This window comes from Phasianus colchicus, chromosome 18, assembly GCF_987193195.1.
Source record: "Phasianus colchicus chromosome 18, bPhaCol1.hap1.1, whole genome shotgun sequence".
NCBI lineage: Eukaryota > Metazoa > Chordata > Aves > Galliformes > Phasianidae > Phasianus > Phasianus colchicus.
This window is the reverse complement of record NC_143453.1, coordinates 9,755,522-9,774,305: the sequence shown is the minus strand read 5'-3', so window position 1 is coordinate 9,774,305 and position 18,784 is coordinate 9,755,522. Positions and strand designations below refer to the sequence as shown.

Below are 18,784 nucleotides of genomic sequence, written 5' to 3'. Positions count from 1 at the left end.
CAGAGGTAAATGGCACTCAACTACTTCTGTTCCTAGAGATGTTAGGGCCCTTCTCAACGTATGGCACAGGGAATGCATGAGTTCACTCACAGTTCCATGAGGGTCTGTCCTCTGTCTTACCCAAGCAGTGACCAGTGTCCTTATTTGGTCCCTGCCATGAATTTTTTCTAAGGACGTACTGTGACCCAAATTCTGCCCCTGGGCACCATGGTGTCCTGATGAAGGTCATGGTCACATGTCCCAGAGCAGACTTTGGCCCCATTTGCCATATGGGAGCTGGAACATTATATGTATTTTTTTTTTCTTCTGAATGTCCCTATTGTTTATTTTTGTGTTTCTGTTAAAAGTTCAAATGAAGAGCTAATTACTGACCCAGCAGAACCGGCTGGCTGCAGGCGTCCCTGCTGTGAGTCTGCTCATGAATGAATTTTTGGTTTTGAGGCAGCTTTCCAAGGCCCCTGTGATGGTCCCAGTTTAGCTCTGTTTGTTTATTACTTGACATTCCTAAAAATGAATGTGCTATTAAAACTACAAGGCCAATCTATAAGGAAGCATCAAAATAGATAACTTAGTCACTTCTCCTCTGCAGGGTGACCGGGACAGCATGAATTCTCTTGCTCCTCACAAACTTCTTTCCTCTCTGAGAAGTGATCTGCAGACAAAGAGGGAACTGAATCTATATATGCATTTAAAAACACCACATGTGCACTTTGATTTAATTGTTTTGCTGGCAGATCTTGCTTGGATTCACAGAGTTAAACCAAAATGGTCAGGGATGAGAGGAGAGGAACAAACGTGTTTTAGACATTTGAAACTTCCTATGGTCACTATGGCAGAGATGAGTTTTAAAGAGCACTGTTACGTAAGTAGCTCTGAAAGTATCTTGGGTAAAAACATGGATGTGCAGGTGAAGGAGCTGACAGGTAGGCATTAAAAGCAGGGAAAATTGCAGAAAATGATAGAGCAGCTAGGTGGGATGGGGCAAAAGTGTCACCTTTGAGCTAAAAATGAGGCAGTTGCCTTGTGTGCCTAGGTTATGAAGCTCCTCAGAACACCAAGTACATCGGTGATGCATGTTGGGTGTGTGTGTTTTGGGCAGAGCTGGGCAAAGCAGCACAGAGAAGGGGAGTCCTGTGTGGATATCCATCATTGTGACAGCTGCATCAGTGTGTCTGCTGATACCTCTGCCCATGTGAATACAGATTCAGAAGGGTCACTGTAAACATGTGGCTAACAGAGGACGTGTGAGTCACTAACACAGAAACTCATGGCAGTAGCCTGGTATGTGAAAATAATTAGATGTCTCCCAGCAGGGCTTGAAAATACAAAGAAAACTGCATAAAGCACTGACAGACGGACCTCAGCAGATGTATCATCCCACATTACAAGATGATATTGAAGTTGTTTTCAGGTGTGAATTCGTTTGTTGATAAAACAGCAGAAAAATCTAAGCATACTCAGAAAATAAAACATCAAATCTCCTTTTGTTCCATCTGTTTTGCCAATCTCAGAGGACTCTGATGGGCCTGATTCCCACAAGGCCTGTGTCTAGGGAGGCTTCCTGCAGAAACCTTGCTTTGCTGTACACAATATACCCATCACTTACACCTCTGTGATAAGCGCTTAGAAATATTTTTTTTTCTGAGAAAAATATTTTGACTTAACTGGTGGGATCGTTGACTCACCTGTGCCTTCCTAATCTGTAGTATCAATATTTCCAGTTGGTGCAGAAGCTGGCGAATGTGGTTGTGTGGGAGAAAGAAAACAGCAACGTAGTGGAAATGCTAAGTCATGACCTGAAGCAGTGATGGAGAACCTGGTGGGATGGCAAGGCCAACTCAGGGGAGCTTAGGTGCAAGCAGTGCACCTGAGTGTTCAGGTGGGGTGGAGCCAGGATCCAGCCCTTCCCACAATCATTTAAGGGTTGGCAGTGAAGGTGAGAAGGGTATCTTGGAGATCCCTGCCTATCTGCCTTCCTATCTCCTGCTAGTACCAGCCTCAGCTCTTTCACTTGTCTTTTCCTGGCTGCAGCAGTGTAGAAACATGTTTGTGGCCAGAACAGAGAGCTGAGACAGCAGGGAGTCCTCAGTATCCCAGGGCCCTGCCCCTGCTCTGCGGACAGCCATGGTGAAGAGGCCAAGGGAAGGACACAGATGTCATCACTGCATGGCTCTAGAAAGAAGAGAGTGACAAAAAAGGAGCTGTCAGGCTTGTCTGCTGGATATGTCCACATCACAATGGTTGCTGTGATCTGTTTCTTGCTGGCCAGCCCCCAAGGAGCTTTATGGCAGATGGGAGCAGGATTCCCTGGCTGTGCCCTTTTGTATTCCCTTTAACCCACCAAGTGCATGGGGGTTAGAGCTGCGTGGAAGAGGGAAAGGGTTGATGTGCAGCTCTGAATCCAGTCCAGGAATGACAACAGCAAGTGAGGGAAAAAAGAGAAGATATATTAGACAAGGGCTGTGATTTGTTTGTGGATTTTTAATACTTCCCTCTATGAAGGCAAAGCTCTCTCAGTCAGTTTGACTCCAGTTATTCTGGCTCTGCTACACATTGCACCAAATATTTACTCTGCTAAATTGCATTGCTAGAATCTTATTGACATCTTTTCTTTGAAGTGATCTCCTAGAGTTTTCATTTTGTTGCTGGAAATCCTGACATCATATCCCATCGTCTGCCCCTGACAGAGCTGCAGACCCCTGCAGGCACAAACCTCCACGTTTGGCTCCTTCACCACAGGCCTGAGAATCAAAAGAGCCTTCATGCTGGCACGTCAATCTGGGAGCTGAGATGCTGACCCTACGTGTGAAATTTTGATTGGGTTTAGCTAATTTTGCATGACGTGTCCCTACCAGTCTCCCAAGTCTCATCAATTCAATAGCATCGCACACAGTGTATTGCATACCTTCAGCCCAGCTCTCCCAGCCCTGCTCCTCCTTTGGCTATAGAACATCCCTGTCCCCCCTGCAAAGATGTCTGCTCAGGGAAAGCAAGGAATCCCTACCCAATTTTGTTGGTTTGCCTTTTGAGGAAACCTTGATTATCAGCTAAAGCGGTCTGCTGAGAGACCAAAATCAAGTATGCACACACAGCTTCACGGAGTTACAGTTTGGAGCCTGTGAATTAATTAGCAATTTCTCTGAAGAACTGCAGCCTGACAATTCATAGCCTTCGTAGCTGCTTGACTTTGATAAACAGACAACATACATGGCAGCTTCCTGCGATCATAGGAGAACTGCAGACCACCAAAAAACAAAGCAGGACTTGCCAAAAGCAAGCTAACACAATTCCTAAATGCTAGACATTAAAGCAAAATGTCATTTCAAGTAAACCAAAATTTGCATTTACTCTATAGATAGGAAAAACAGTGAATTCCCGTGTGAAGAATTTGACCCCTCATCTACTTGAGAGCAAAGGGAATCCAGTATGACTTGGGCAGCTTCCTGGTACTCTTACAAACTGTCCCATTCCTGAATAGTAGCAAGGCTATAAGTAAGAGCACCAAAGGCAGCATGTCCTATCACCCCTCTTTTGTTCTTGCAGTTGTAGTCTGTGCTTGCCATGTCTCACCCCCATGTCAGCAGTTACCTTTTTTGCTTGGCTCAGCAGCTAGAGCTCAGGGCAGAAGTGTGCACTGGACACTGCATAAATGCAAAAACTAATCAGTGCGATAACTGGAAAGACTGACAGCCTGTGTGATTATCCCATGTTACTTATTTCTCTACAGCACAACCCAGCTGCTGGCTGTTCTCTCTTTTTAACTGGAACATTGTGATTGCTGTGCTTTGTATTTATATGCAGCTTCATTTCACTTCTTGTCCTCCAAATTGTTCATTTCTGGAGCAGAACCTCCTCTGTCTCCATCATAACCCCATTCCAATGCAGTAATGTTCTTAGCTTCAAGAAAGACCACGTTTTGAGGACTTCAAAATCAAACAGTTTGAAGAGTAAATGCGCTAGTAGAGCTCTTAGTTTATGTTTTCATTTTTGTCTTGCAAAGAGGCTACCTGCTGTTCCAGGAAAGAACTGGCCATCAGTTTATTTTTCTAGGATTACTACAAACTCTGTTTGGAAATACTTGTATGTCAGATATGGCATGAAATGAAGTTGTTCGTGTTAATTCAGGAAGTGAGATATAGCCTGTAATACTCAGCTTTGGAAACAACTGCTGCCCATGTTGTATGCCTGCTGTGCTCTTTGTGAAATCCCACTGTGGAACTGCAGCCTCTGAGCCTAATTCGTTCTGAGAAAAGCAAATATTGATAAGTTGGCTTCAGTGAGGATGCACCTGCCTGCAAGATTAATAAATTGGCCTTATGTCTTTGCTGAGCCACCATCATATCTTGGTCAGGCTGCAGGTGCTCTGCTGAATTTTCGTGGTGATTCTTGGAAACCCACCAGCTTGGTTTTGTGTGTGACCTTTTTGGCCCATCGATATTTGACTGAACTTCAAAGACAAATACGCACTCCTCCTGGACCTTCTGGACTGCTGTTATAATTTCTCTCTAATTCCTCTGTTATGTTTCCTAGAGTGTAATACCCCAGCAGTCACAATTTCTCAGAAGCAGGAACTAAATAGACAATATTTAGCCTGTAATATAATTGTCTTGGCACCTGTAAATCACTGAAAAGGTGGTGATTGATTCTCAGAAGAAAATGATTATCTGTCAGACATACGAGAGAGGCGGCTATATTTCATCATTAACTTTTAGCAGCCTTTGCAGAACCTGGATAGGAGACTTACGATTTTAATGTCACTGATTTCTCTAGTGTTTAAAGGAAGTATTTTTTTCAAACTACAGAAAATATGTGGTTCTGTGAAAATTGAAATATAATTAACCTTGAGGTTTGTATTGGATTTAGTCCATAATAGTTCATTGCTAATATTGTTTAGTAAGAATTTATTAGTTAAACTCATTATTTTTGTTTACACTTTCAGCTGAAAAGGCAATTTGAAAGAATATTTTTAGCTGACAAGTCTGGGGAGGATTGCATTATAAAACAGGGTAGCAGGGCTGGAAATTATTTTCATGTTTGGAACAAGTTTGTGCGTGATTTGTGCACGGCTGGCTGGAGGGTGTGTGTGCATGCATTGCTCTTACAATTCAGCACTTTCCTCTTTTTGTGTATACTTTGGCTTACTAAAGGAGAAATTCACTTCGGAATAAGATGTATCAATAAGAGAGGTCATTTTTATGCAACGTATGTCTTGAAGCCAGCAGCCTCCCCTTGCCTTTGCAGGAGATTGTGTCTCTGGTTATTCTCTTCCTAAAAATTCCTTGAGTCTTGACTCTCAGATTCTGCCCTAAAATTTGAAATGGTGTGAATGTCACCTCTCAGAACAACAGTATGAGATGGTCCTTGTCGTGTCCCAGGAGCTGGGTCTCATGCTGCATCTTCTGCAGACAGCACAACACAACATCTCACCTATGTGACAAAAATCTTACCTGAGTCCCTGAATCGTGTCAGAGATCAAGGATTACAAACCAAGGGGACGAGAGGATTAATCAGTAATAAGAGGTTAAACGGGTGTAATGTTTGGAAGAAAGTGACTCTTGTGTTACTTCCTCTCTATGCCAAAATTTTAGGCTTATTATCATATGTAAACGAGGTAGGAAAAATAATTCAGCTAATCAAACATGGATTTTGTTTGGCTTTGAAACAACTGCCAACAACCTGAAATTTGTTTGTTTGCTCAAGCTGAAGTTTCATAATGTTCCCAGGCAATGTAAACACAGCCTGGAAATTGGTCCCCCACCTCTCACCCCAACTGTGCCTCCCCAGACCTTCCCCATGTGCAGACTCCCATTTGAGGAGTGGTGCTGTGAAGTGGAACAGGGAATGGATCTGGCAGAACCCCCTAAAGCAACAGAAGAGATTGATTTTTGGCCACATGGGTTGTTTAATCTTGCTGGCTCTGTATAAGCATTGATTCTGCCCCAGTGGAGGAGGTGTGAGACAGTGGCTGGAGGAGGCACCCCCTGTTGCATGGCATTATGAACTTTTCAAGGGATCACAGCCTGAAAAAAGAGGGAAAAATATATTCAGACTAATTCTGCCACCCATTTCTTTATCAGCCAAGGTTCTGCAATCACATTTTGCTGTTTAAAAAAAAATCCATTTTTCCCTGCCTAGCAGCTGCGTGGAAGATTCAGAGTCAGCAGGTAGATGTATCCAGAGGAGCACACACCTGGGTTTCATTTTCTGTTCCTTTTTACACTCTGTCCTGAAGCTGAGCACATTTGAGCTGTCTTGCTGGTACTGAGTAAAAGCAAAAATCATTTAAGTAGCAATTTCTTAAATAAAACATAATTAATATGCTCCTCTACTCCCCTCCGATCTTCCATTCCCACTTCAGATTTCACTCTTCACAATGAGAAGTGCACATATTAAAACAAACAGTTGGTTTTGATGTTCGTGTCAGCATTCTCACATTTCTGCATTCAGGTTTCATCATTCTCATACTGGTAACACTGTCAGCTCTTTCATTTATATTGCAGACTTCAGAAATTATTTTGTGTGTGTTTTATTTTCTATCCGTAGTTCCTTTGGGCACAGGAGAACTGCATCTAATTTTTCAATTTCTCCTTTTTATTTTTTTTGCATCCTAAAAGATTAGGAACCACAAGGCAAGTAAGGAATTCAGAGTTCTTTCATTTACTCCGAGCTTTTAGACCAAACACAATGACATTTTAGGCCTGAGCTCAAGCTGTTTGCAAGCTCAGATCTGACAATAATGTAATACACCCAAGGAAATTTGCTTTGGAGCATTTCGGCTCCTCTTTACCACCATGTATCTAGCCTCCCCAGCTGCTTCTAAAACTTGTACTTCAGCTGCCATAATCTTATCATTAAAGGTGGATTTAAGTTTTAAGAACCTATGAACAAACCTTTGTACTTGCAACCAGAAGCTGGGAGATGACTCTGCATTTAAGGTGCAAGCTCAGCTTCACTCCCGTGTCAGCTGCTAATCCGGTACAGCCAAGTGTTGGGTGCTGTGACCTCCCAGCAGCTCCTTCAGAGGTGCAACCTTATTGCTCAGCTGCTGCTTTCTGACTTCTCAAATCCCTCCTATGTTGTTGTTCTTGTTTTCTACCCTTGCAGTGGTAGCATAAGGAAAAAAAGCTGAGTTTGACCACATCCGTGAGGATGTCAAGCATTTATACTTTATTGGTTTAGAAGCTTACTAAATTTAAACAGAAGCATTAACATGGCCTTAGGCTCTCTTGACAGTTATAAACTCTTCCTTGGGGGGATTTCGGTAATGCTTTCTAATCAGCTTAAGGAGTTAATTAAACAGCTGTCACTTAGCTTCTTAATTCTGAGACTTGATGCTAAATAAGATTTGAAATTAGTTATGCATGACTGAGGCGTGGATCCTCTGATACAAATAGGATGGCTGCTAGCTGAAGAGGAGGAAAATCTGGGCCTTTAGACATAAATAATGGATATATTCATGGTGGTACCCTGGATTAATGCTCTAATGTCTGGTTAATGAAAACAACAGCAACAGCGACAACACTGTGAGAAAATGGAAGGTGTTAGTGTCCAAACAGGGCAGATTTCCAGGCAGCCATTCATTCCCATTTGCTGGCATGCCCTGTGCTTCAGGAGATTTCCATGATCATTTTGATCTCCTCCCTCTTGCAGTCTGTCGATGGCAAACCCAAAAGCCAAGATAGCTGTTGAAAACAAAAAGAACGAAGCATCGTTTTAGAAGCTAGACATTTAGCCTGGAAATAATGTATTCTACTGCTGTAATCAGAAACGTAACTGGAGATCTGCTGTGTTTATGAAACATGATTTGTAGAGCTGCAATGGCTTTATAATACTTTTTCCCTGCTTACTCTGGTAGGACAAGTATTCCTCCTCCTGAAGGGTACAAGCTGCAGATCAGCCCGAGTTGTTCTGAAAAAATATGTCTGGAGGTCTTTTTGGAAAGCAAGCTGGTGTCTTACTGCTGCTTGTGAGCCTTGGGAGGGCTAACAGGGATTCAGCACTACAGCCTCCTGAACCTAGCTAAATGCTCCTGGAAAAGAATGCTGACAATCACTACCAGCTTTTTCTTTGCGTTTTACTATTAAACAAAATGTTTCTGATATAAAGCTGATGTGGAGAATCAAAGAGGAGCATAAGTCAGTTGTATGTTTATTTATTTTAGAAGTCATTATTAATACAAACATTAGGAAGCAACGTTTATGGAGAGAGAACAAAGGGAAGAAGAGAAATGCCTTATGATTTATAAAGATATTGTTAAAGTCCTTTCTTTCACTCCAGGAATTATAAGGTAAGAGATATCCAAAGGGAAATTAAATTGCAGAGAAGCTCCCAATTAAAACTGGAAAACTAATAGGTGTTCCCTTCTGCATATCTACTTAAATAGATACTTACTGCGTGCATCTTCTGAGTGTGCTTCTGCTGGAGGGCTTAATATGCTCAGTTATTTAATATGAATCTCTTCAGTAGGCAAAGAATGCTCACTCCAGAATCTTCTTGGAAAGTATTACCATTTTTGAATGCAGTAGTAATTTCAGAATAAAGATTACCTGCTTTTCCATTTCTATTGTGAGAGAAAAATGTTTTTCTCTGATTGCTCTTCCTATTTCCTTTGGTTATTTTAGGGGATCCATGCACGTGAGCTATGCTATGTAATGGTTAGAGGAAGATCAGCAACTTTTTAATAGCTGCTCAGGGAAGCAACCTTATGTGGTCTGAGTACTTATCTATAGCCTTGCAAAACCTGTAAGTATTCCCATCCTGCAATGCCCTAACATGATATCTCACATAATCTGTGTTAGTTATGGATAAAGAAAGTAATATTTCTTCAGAATATTCCGTTATCACTTAAGCAGCAAAAAGTAACACTTTTAAATTAGAAACTATTTAGATTTATGGCTTTTACATGCTGAGACTCTGATCCATAAATCTCTGTGTAGCTAAATAAGCATCATGTTTGTTTCCTCAAATGAAATAATTTTCATACGCTTTCACCATGGGAACATTAAGCCCTTTCTACCATTAAACAAATGACTGAAAAAACATTTTGCTCTGCCCCCGCTGCATAAATTGGTGTAAATTGTTATTATGCCTTTACGTTGAAGGGAGAGATGCAAACCAGGTGCCTAAGGAAATCATCCTCCAAACCCTGCGTGTGGAGATACCGAAGACTTTGCAAACTGAATGTACAGCTCAGTTAGTCCAGCACAGCTGCAGACATTGCCTGCTTGCTTTGTGTTTGTTTTGCTTTAGAGAAGTACTGGGTGATTTGTTTTCCTGGGACTGGGCACGCACTTACTGATAGAAAATCACTGTCGTTATTTCCATGAACTCCAGACAGTAATTTTTTTCACCCCTCTTTTCCTTTGGAGAAGTAAGGGGGGACATGATTACGACTGCCTAAGAATTAGCAGCACTGTCGCATGCTGAACACTGTGCTGATGGGGCTGTGCACGGTTCTATAAACGCTTCAGTTGTGAACATATATCTAGAATATGAATACAGACAAAAGCTATAAAACCTTGAATCTGGAACCTTTGGTTTTAGAGATAAAACATGAATTTACTTCCTTCTCTTAGAATCAGCTATGCATACACTTCTCTCCTGGTATTTAAGCATTCCCATTAATGTCTTCAGGATTACTGCCATGATTGGTTGAAGTTCTGCTCTGTTGGACTGTGGCTCTGGGGGCAAGATGTCAGTTATGGAGCTTTGAAGCCAGCTGAGACTTCGAGCATGCAGAAATTCCCTGTGTGTTAGATGTGCTTTTCAAAAGTGACTGAGGAGGAACAGAAGCTAGTGACAGTGACATAGCTGAGTGCTGAGTAACGTGGTTTTGCATGCATTTCCAGGGAGCAGCAGGTATCATCACTATTAGGATGTAGTCCATATTCAGAACGTCCAAAGCCAGGACTTAGAATTTGAAAACACAAATTCATGAAGCTTTTGAGGAACGTTATCAGTTACTAGTTCTTACCATGGGAAATTACATTTGCCTTTGGTGAGGAGACCTCATTAATCATACTGTTTCAGAGGCTTGGATATTAAACCTCTCTTTACTTTATAAAATAATTACAAGGTTCATTTTGTAACGTACTGACTGGGGGAAGAAGGGCATTCCTGCTTGGGGGAGCAGGTATTTTCAGCTTGGCACTAGTTGCAAGCAGCTAGGCATGTGTTGTGGCCTCAAACAGCCCCAGTGAAATGCAATTCATGCAAAATGTTTGTGAGATAGGAACCTAATGCTTGGATTCTGTAATTATCATGGATGCTTAATAGCACTCGTTCTGTCACCCTGCCCCATTTCCAGCTCAGTGGAGCATACAGGAGAGTGGCAATTGGATCTAAATAACCTGCATGTGGTAGCTTCGCTGCGAAGCTCAGATCTGAAATAAATAAGAGAATCTGGAAACTTAATTGCAAATCTTCCCAAGATCTCAGTTGCCTGAGTAATATATCCTCTTCTGAGCACAAATGTGCTCTCATGGCAGATGGGCCTTACAGTACAGTTCTCATATTGATATAAATTATAATTTCAAAATATCTGAAGGGCTTTTGTGTTGAGGGAGGGAGAGGATTTTCATAAATTCTCTTTTTGTGAAATCCTATTTCACCCTCCCCTAAAGATCACGGGGAAGATGGGAAAACTTTAGCAAAGCAGCTATCAAAAGAACATGAGCTTTTTTCTTTCTTTACATATTGCTTTGAGTTGGAATAAAGTATCTCTGTTTCTTTAAGTGATAAGAAAAGTTCTCTTTGATCCATACCCTTTAGATGAGAAAAGTCTCAGCTTCTCCTCCTTAGCCCAAGAGGCAGTAGGGGGAGTCATCATCTCCCAGTAACTCAATTTCAGTCTCTTTATTGTCTTCCATGAGTGAAATCAGGTCAATCTCAGAGCTCATAGCGTGAGCTATTTGGGTAATGAGCAGTTAGCACTTGGGGGGCTTTGGAAGCATTTATTTCACAAGAGATAGCTGAAGTCAAGAGCCTCTTGTTCTATGGGATAGTCTGTGATTCGCAGGCATGATTCTGAAAAGCTCGGAGACCTTTCCAGGAGTGAGCAATATTCTACAATAAGGAGCTGAAGAATTCAGGGACCAATTTGGGCTTCCTGTGTATCTTGGCACAAGGCAGTGATACCTGCTGTGCATGACTGACATAACATCCAGGTAACTGAGGGTGCTGCTTAGCCCTGTGCTCTCCACATAATCAGAACTTGGTGCTTTTAAATTAGAAGTGATAAATCAAATGGAAGGAACACATTTTGCAATAATACTCACAGTGATGACGTACCCATAACACGTCACTGCAGAGTTTGCTTAACGAGCCTAAACCTTCCCAGCATCCTTCCTTTCTGAGAGAGGATGGGTTTGCATGAGCCTCATTAATAGACAAATCATAGATTTATATAATGACTTGAGTTGGAAGGGACCTCAAAGTTCATCTAGTTCCAACTCCCTTACCATGGACAAGAAACAACTGCAAACAGTTCTTGCCCATAACTACCCAACATGAGCAAGGATAAATCCTAAAAAGCCTGGCTAGAGTCTGATTCCCTGCTGCCCTGCGTTGCATGAAGTCCTTTGGATGAGGCCAGAAGGGTAGCATTCTAGTTCCCTAGGTAGTAGAGCAAGAGAACCCAGATCTTTCCTGTCACAAGAGGCACTGCCACTAGCCATTTTCACTAGTTGTAAACTGGGGGACATGAGCTGGATCTGCCAACTTGCATCTTCAAGATCAGCCTAGAGCCTACATTTAAGGCTAGAATTACTTTCGTATGTATGTTTTTTGGATAAAACAGCCAAACTTAAGGTATGTTATTTTTATGTGATCAGCATGGTCATTAGTGAGCTCAGGATGGAGTCTTCGCTGTTGCTAGAAGCAAGAAATATCTTGTTAGTATGGTACAGCATCATGCCTTGGGTGCCAGGTTGCTCTGACACCTGATGAGCGTTCATGAAAGAGTAATTAGGGCATGATGAATGTCTTAGCAGTCCTAAATCAGAACTGGAAATTTGGTTCCAGGATTGAAGGGAGAAATTTTATCTTTCTGCCTACCATGTTTGGAATAGTTCTTAGAATTGTCTTTAGAAATTAATGTAATGCTGATTCTAGGTGGTATTAATGAAGTAATAGTGAAATATGCTAATCAAAAGGGCTTTTTTGTCTCTTAGGAAGCAGAGATCCTGAACACAGCTATTCTCACTGGGAAAACAGTGGCTGTCCCTGTCAAAGTGATCTCTGTAGAAGATGATGGGACTGTGACTGATCTTCTGGAATCTGTGGAGTGCAGATCATCAGATGAAGATGTCATTAAGGTAGGCTCATACTGCTTCATTGCACCAAGGGAGAGGCCCAACAAAAAAGCCATGTTCTCTAATGTGACAAGTTCTTTCTTTTTCTAACTGCTATACTGCTGAGAAACTAAGGTTTATTATCACTGTTATGTGTAGATTGGTTTGGTGGAGCAATGAAACAAACAGGAGATTGCATATATTCCAATCTACGTGTCAAATACTTGGAACTGCCTGTCACTTCCCACCTTTGAGAAGTATTTTCAGAGTTCATTCTACCTCTGCTTTTTACTCTTCAGTTACATGGGTTGTGTGGGGTCAGGAAAGTTGGCAGCTTCTAGCAAAGGAAATAGTTCCTCTGAAGTTAGTTTGCCACACTGGTATAGGAATTGTGTGTCTCAAAGCTCATGTCTTTTCTTGGTACTAAGCTGCTCATGTACTGCAAACATTAGCTTTGAAACTGTGACTCTCTGCAGCTAATAGAGTGCCCACAGAAAGCACACTGCCTACCAGTCACGGACTGGCAACTACTTGATAAGACACTTGACCAATGGATTTACTCTGTACAACAGCTATGTAGGCTGATCTTTGAAAGATAAGCAGCAGCAGACAATAGAATGGCACTCGTACCTTTTACTCGCAGTGTTTGGCTCCTTCAGTAAATGGTGAGGAGACATCTTGCAGGAAGATTTCTAAGCCACCATTTTTGTTGAAATCTTAGGGTCAGGATGGACCCTCAAGAGGTGTACTGATTCATGAAAACATTTCATCTTGTACCAGTAAATATTGAAAGTTTATAAGAAGCCCTGAATATTTCTGCTGAGGTTGGTTAATGGTTCATGTACATTAATTGTAGTGGAAGCCACAGTTGACCATGATGATAGTTGGAGATACAGTGGAAGGCACTCCAGCATGGTGACAGAAATGTTGGCTCGTGTACAGCAGCTTATATGCTTTTGAAACTTATGCACAACTGTCACATGAGAAGACAAAATGAGAGACATGGCTACAAATAAACATTCTTTCTTTTTTTAACATAACCAGCATGTCACAAAATGATTAAAAATACTCCATGCCACCCCTCCAGCTGCTGGAAACCACTGTTTTCCCATTAACTTTTGTGAACTGCACCATATTGAGGACTTGGCCTTTGTGAAATTTGCCTTAGACTAAAACTGAGTGGAATGCTAAGCATTCTTCATCTTACCGTCGTTCATTTTACTTTAGATTGAAATGGCTGAGGGTATTGTTTATCTACAAGCAGGCCTCTCTGGGCCCCATTAGCTGAAAAAGACTCTTCCTGGTGGAGGTAGTTGTCTTTAAAGGAAGAGAAGAGTGCAGGCGCTTATTTGTTACTGTCATATGGGAGAACTGTTGGAAGTTTGATATGTAACTTTATGTCACAGAGGGAATGACAACCTGGAGCAGGGTAATTGAAGAATAGAGCTTGGTATGGATTTAAATGATCTCCCTTGAACTTTTTCTAAACAGATTTCACTTTTTGTCAAAATGTTGTAAGGTTGATACTTATTGGACTTGTTTTAAGCAATTTCTTCATGATAATTTCTTTTACACGAGATGAGCCCATGCAATTTAGAAGTCCATCTTCTCTTATGTTTTCATTTTAGAATCTGCTCAGCTCTTCTATTTATCTGAATAGCCACCATGCTGGCATTTTCTGATTAAATGTCTTTCTGACTGTCTTAATCCAGACAACCTTTTTGCTTCTATGGAGCCCCTTAGAATCTGATAAATCTGCCAAATGCAGCAAATTGATGAACGGAACCTAAGTTTTAAAATATAGAGAAATAATTTGTTTTTCTTGCCTTGTGTTGTGGAAGTTAATGAGCTAAGTCTTCACTCACATAAATTAATTAACTTTTCAGTTTATTCAGAGAACTGGAAAAATAATTTGAAAGCAAATATATCATTTGGAATATATTTTAAGCATTAATTCTATTTTCCGCAGGTCTTGTTTATCAAATTGTTTTGTTTTGGCCTACATAAATCTCCAACTGTTTTGGTATATAATATGTTCATTTCTTACCCTGGCAAAGGACTTAAAGTGGTAGTACTTCCTATATATATATCTGTCATCAGTAAATTCATTAATGTACCTATAAAAGTTTGTGTGCTTCTGATATATATACCCTTTCACATTGATGCTAATGACAAGACCTACATCAAATAGAAAATCTAGTCAGAGAGAAGATGTTTCAGGCTTCTACAAACATCCCACTAGAGTTCACTCCTCTGCAATAGAATGGCAGATTTCAGGAGCATTAAAATGAGTCACCGGTTTAAAGTGAGCTTTTAATTGAAAATGTCTGAGTTTTCAGTTTACCTTCCCTGTTTCAGACTAAGCTTTATTCACAGACATCTTATGTAATGAAGATAAAGTTATACAATTAGTGGCCAGCCTTCAGCATGCAACAGTAATTAGAGTTTCTATTCTCTGGGCATTAGAGAAAGGAAATAAAAAATGGAAGAAAATGTCTGCTTTAAATGCCCATTGAAATATAAAGTCTTAGGTTTCTATGTCTTCACTGTTACTGTTTTTCAACACAGCTGTTGTGTAACTTCTTTTATTCCTCCTTTTTTTTTGGTGTTGTTTGATGAAGAATTTAAGCTCATTTTCCCTGCTGGGTGTTAGTATCCCCACTTAACTTCTAGTTACAGGAGCCACATTTATTACTCACTTCTTTCACTGTGGATTTCAAAGCACTTCTACAAAATTGCATCTACCTGAACTTGGTTGAATAAGTCAGAGCAGAATTTAGTCCACTTAAACAATATCACTAATGGCAAAAGATGGTGTGAAATGATTTACACTGATGGAGTAACCATTCCAAAATAAGGGAGGCAAATTACAGGCTGTTTCACAAATGAGAATGGCCCCTTTTTTAGCCTTACCAAAGCAGAGAAATCTCCAAAGCATCACTTTTCAAAGCTCTGCATTTTCAGTCTTTTCAGGTAGAGATGCAAAACTGTTCCAACCACATCTATGTGGTAGGTAGCTACTCCCAGTCAGGTGAAGGCTTAATAGCTGCTTTATTCTGCTTGCTTTGGAATGTATGAAGGAGGTAACAAAATACATGGCAATTTCTAAGATATTACTGCAGACAAACAGAACTTCCAATAACACTTAGCCTGGTTCTATCTGTGTGTTATAGCTTAATTGTGTTTAATAGCTCACCTGGTCCAAAGGAAGAAGCCTGTATTCATCCTGGCCTGTGTCTGTCCAGTGAGTCACTGGGAGGAGAGGACAGAGGGAGAAATGCAACCTGCAATGGGGGTAGAGCAGAGCGGAAGATGAAGAGCAGCAAAGAAGAGCAAGCCCCTGTTTCAGAAGCCACAGTCTATTCCAACAGCTAACCACAATGTGAAATATTCAGGAGAGGTTGTCACAGAGGTTTTGTAGCTCAGGGTTCAGAGCATCCAAGTGGAAGGGAAAAGTGGATGTGGTCAATGTAGTTTGTTGTATGATATCAAAGAAGATACTTTCCCATCAGCAAATGGGATTTTGTTTAGATTGAACACTTGCACAGAATATGGTTGTTTAGGGCTGAATTTATGAAAAAATAAATCTTTGCCTTGGGGTTTGGGTGAAGATCAAGTTCAATCTGCCATGGTTTTCCACAATATAATGTGGTTTTTCTCACCAGCTGAACTGCCTTATTTCATTCCAAATAACTTTGATCTGTCTTGAAACAAACATTTGATTTAAGTCAGCAAATGGATGTTTTTATTTTCTGCAATGTCTAAACATTTCATTTTGATAGAAAATGATGAAATCATGTTTTGTCATTTCAGCTCAATTTCAGTATTCCTGACATCAAAATCTTTCTGAACTTTTTACCTTAGGATGAAGCAACTGTGAGAAAGAAAATACTTTTCCTGGTCTGATCTAGTAAGCAGGATACAGGACAAACTCAGAAATACACAGTACTCAAAATAAAAGTTGAGTGCTGGTGATGTTGGTTTTCAAGGAAGGAACAATGCTAGTATCTCTCTAGTATGAAGAGCAGGCATGGCAAAGATGAGTTCTGATTGTAGAAGTGATGTAACTGTCCCACATCTTTTGGGAATCATTCAAAACTCACCCAAAGCTTTATTGATGGAGTTGTTTGCCTTTTTCTCATCACCCATGTTGAAAACCCCACTACGAGTGGGACAGGTGAGTGCATAATGCTTGAAAAGGAACTTTTTCCCAATTCTGCAAAAAATACCAACAAATCTGTTTAATGGGAAAGGATGTGCATTCTTTTCGAGCCATGATGATAATCTTTTTTTCTGTGGTATTTTTGTTACATTGTGGGGACAAATGTGTCCCCACATAAGAACATAAGAACAAGACAAAATTAAAGAATATCAAAACAGATGTCATAGAGGAATTCTGTTGAATATGGAGTCGGGGATCATGGCTTCACTTCTTAGTCACTGATATGAATTATTTATGATGTGAAGAAGACAGCTAGTAGTCAGCAGTGATTGTGAGAGATTCGAAAGAAACTATAATGACCAGGCTTGTAGAGCTGTTGTTTTTGCAGAAGGGTAATTTCAAATTTCTTCTTCTTCTATTTTTTCTTGGTGTTGGAGAAGAGTTAGCTTTTGAGTACAAAGATTTGAAATTCTGGAAAGTGTTTGATTTCATAGCTTGAGCATTGGAATGAGCTGGCATCAAATAGGCATTTCCCTGCTGTCACATCGTTAGTCTGATGCCATCCATGTGGAAGGCTTATCCTAGTCCTGTGCCTATGAATCCCTCTAGTGAAGATACTCGGGAACTGTGATGAATATGTTCTTCCAAGTGTTTTGCCTATTTCTGAGAGTCAGATTTGTACAGCAAAAAAACAAAACAAAAAAAAAACAAAAAAAAAAAAACCATGTAGAAATGTCAAAATCAATTCCCCTTTCAAAGGGGATTATGTGTTGTACTTTTTTCAGCTGCTTTCAAAACTCAATTCATTGTGTGCTGTATCCCAGCGCTGAGAAGTGCTCCATCATCTCAATAAAAAGAGATTGGATGACCTCTAGAAGGACTGATGTGAAGACAAAGTAGGGAGTAGACAAGCTGAATACAAAAAGAAATTTATTTTCTTCTCTATTCCACTGGGCTAAGCCAGCAGTGCCTTCCTGAAGCGCATGATGTTGCACTGATACAAATGAAAGCTAAATTGGGCTCAGAGCATCCAACAGCACCTGTCTCCAAAACTGAAACTGACATTAATCATTATAACCTGTGATTCCTTAAAAAGTTCCCTTTAGCTTTAATACTCATTGTGTTGTTCAGTTGCAGTGCCTGTCTGCCACTTTCTTTAAGAAGATGTGTTTTTTATAGCTCTTGGTGCCTCCAGATCATGTGCTGCTGTATTGCTACCTAGTAAATAGTTACAAGATGCCATATTGTCCTGATTTCATCTGGGATAGAGTTAATTTTCTTCCTAGAAGCTGCTATGTAGCTGTGTTTTGGATTGAGGATGAGAAAAATGTTGATAGCATGCTGATAGCGGCTGCTGAACAATGCTGCACAAAGCCAGGGATGCTTCAGCACCTCGTGCTGCCCTGGCAGTCAGGAGCTGGGGGTGCACACACGGTTCAGAGGGGATGCAGCCATTGCCTGTTAGTGTTGGGTAGGCTGAGATCAAAAGGGCGTCATAAACTCAGGACTGATAGTGATGTCTAGTGCTCTCTTCATGTGTAATGAATAAAGAGTCTGCACAAGTGGTTAATCTTGGGTTGGGATTTTAAGCATTACAGATCCTAATAAGGGCTCAGTCTGCATACATTGTGTGACTTTTGATTTTCGTTTCATTTGCCTGTGCCTTAATAAGATTAGATAACAATTGGAGAACCCATTGGATGGGTTTTCAGATGCTATATTGAAATTTGCTGGTTGTAGTGCAGGCTCTGGCATATGCTTTTAGACGTGACATCGGTGTGCTATTGTGGTCTTTGGCATTGCATTTATTTGATCTATCTTAGCCTAGACACATACAAAAGATATATAATGGTTTTGAATTACCTTGACAGATAAAGAGCATTAATATTAAATCCTTGAAAAGTGCTTTGAGATCTCTGAATAAAACGTACCCTCTAAGCATCATCATTATGTTTGTTAATAATATACATACCCCTAACTAGGACAGAGCACAGGCTATTTAGGAAGCACTCCTGTTAAACTTATCTTAATCACAGCACATAAAAACAAGTGTCATGATATAGTATTGCTGGCTGAGTAAGGATTTAGAAACATTTGCACATTTCTTTTATAACAGAGGACATGCAGATCTGCTGACTGAAAATTTCTTCCATTTTATCCAGTATGTGACCATTTTGCATTCATTTCTAGGGGTAATCTTGTAACTCTTTTCCTGAGTGGAACAGATAAGGACATCAAGCCACAAGCTAAACAACTTTGTCTTAGGCAAGATGGGATGGACTTCTCTCTCCAGTCTCTGTTGATGCTGTCATGACTAACACCCAGCTAGCAG

The 18,784-nt window shown here is 40.6% G+C and overlaps 1 protein-coding gene across 6 annotated transcripts in view; it reads left to right on the top strand.

Moving 5' to 3' along the window:
- TMEM132D (transmembrane protein 132D) overlaps positions 1-18,784 on the top strand; it is a 216,689-nt gene that overhangs the window by 167,662 nt on the left and 30,243 nt on the right. For all 6 annotated transcript variants that reach the window (XM_090152598.1, XM_090152597.1, XM_090152599.1 and 3 more), the window contains one exon: positions 12,171-12,314. In XM_090152598.1, the coding sequence (XP_090008724.1) occupies positions 12,171-12,314 (144 nt within the window). The remainder of the gene's footprint in view (positions 1-12,170; positions 12,315-18,784) is intronic.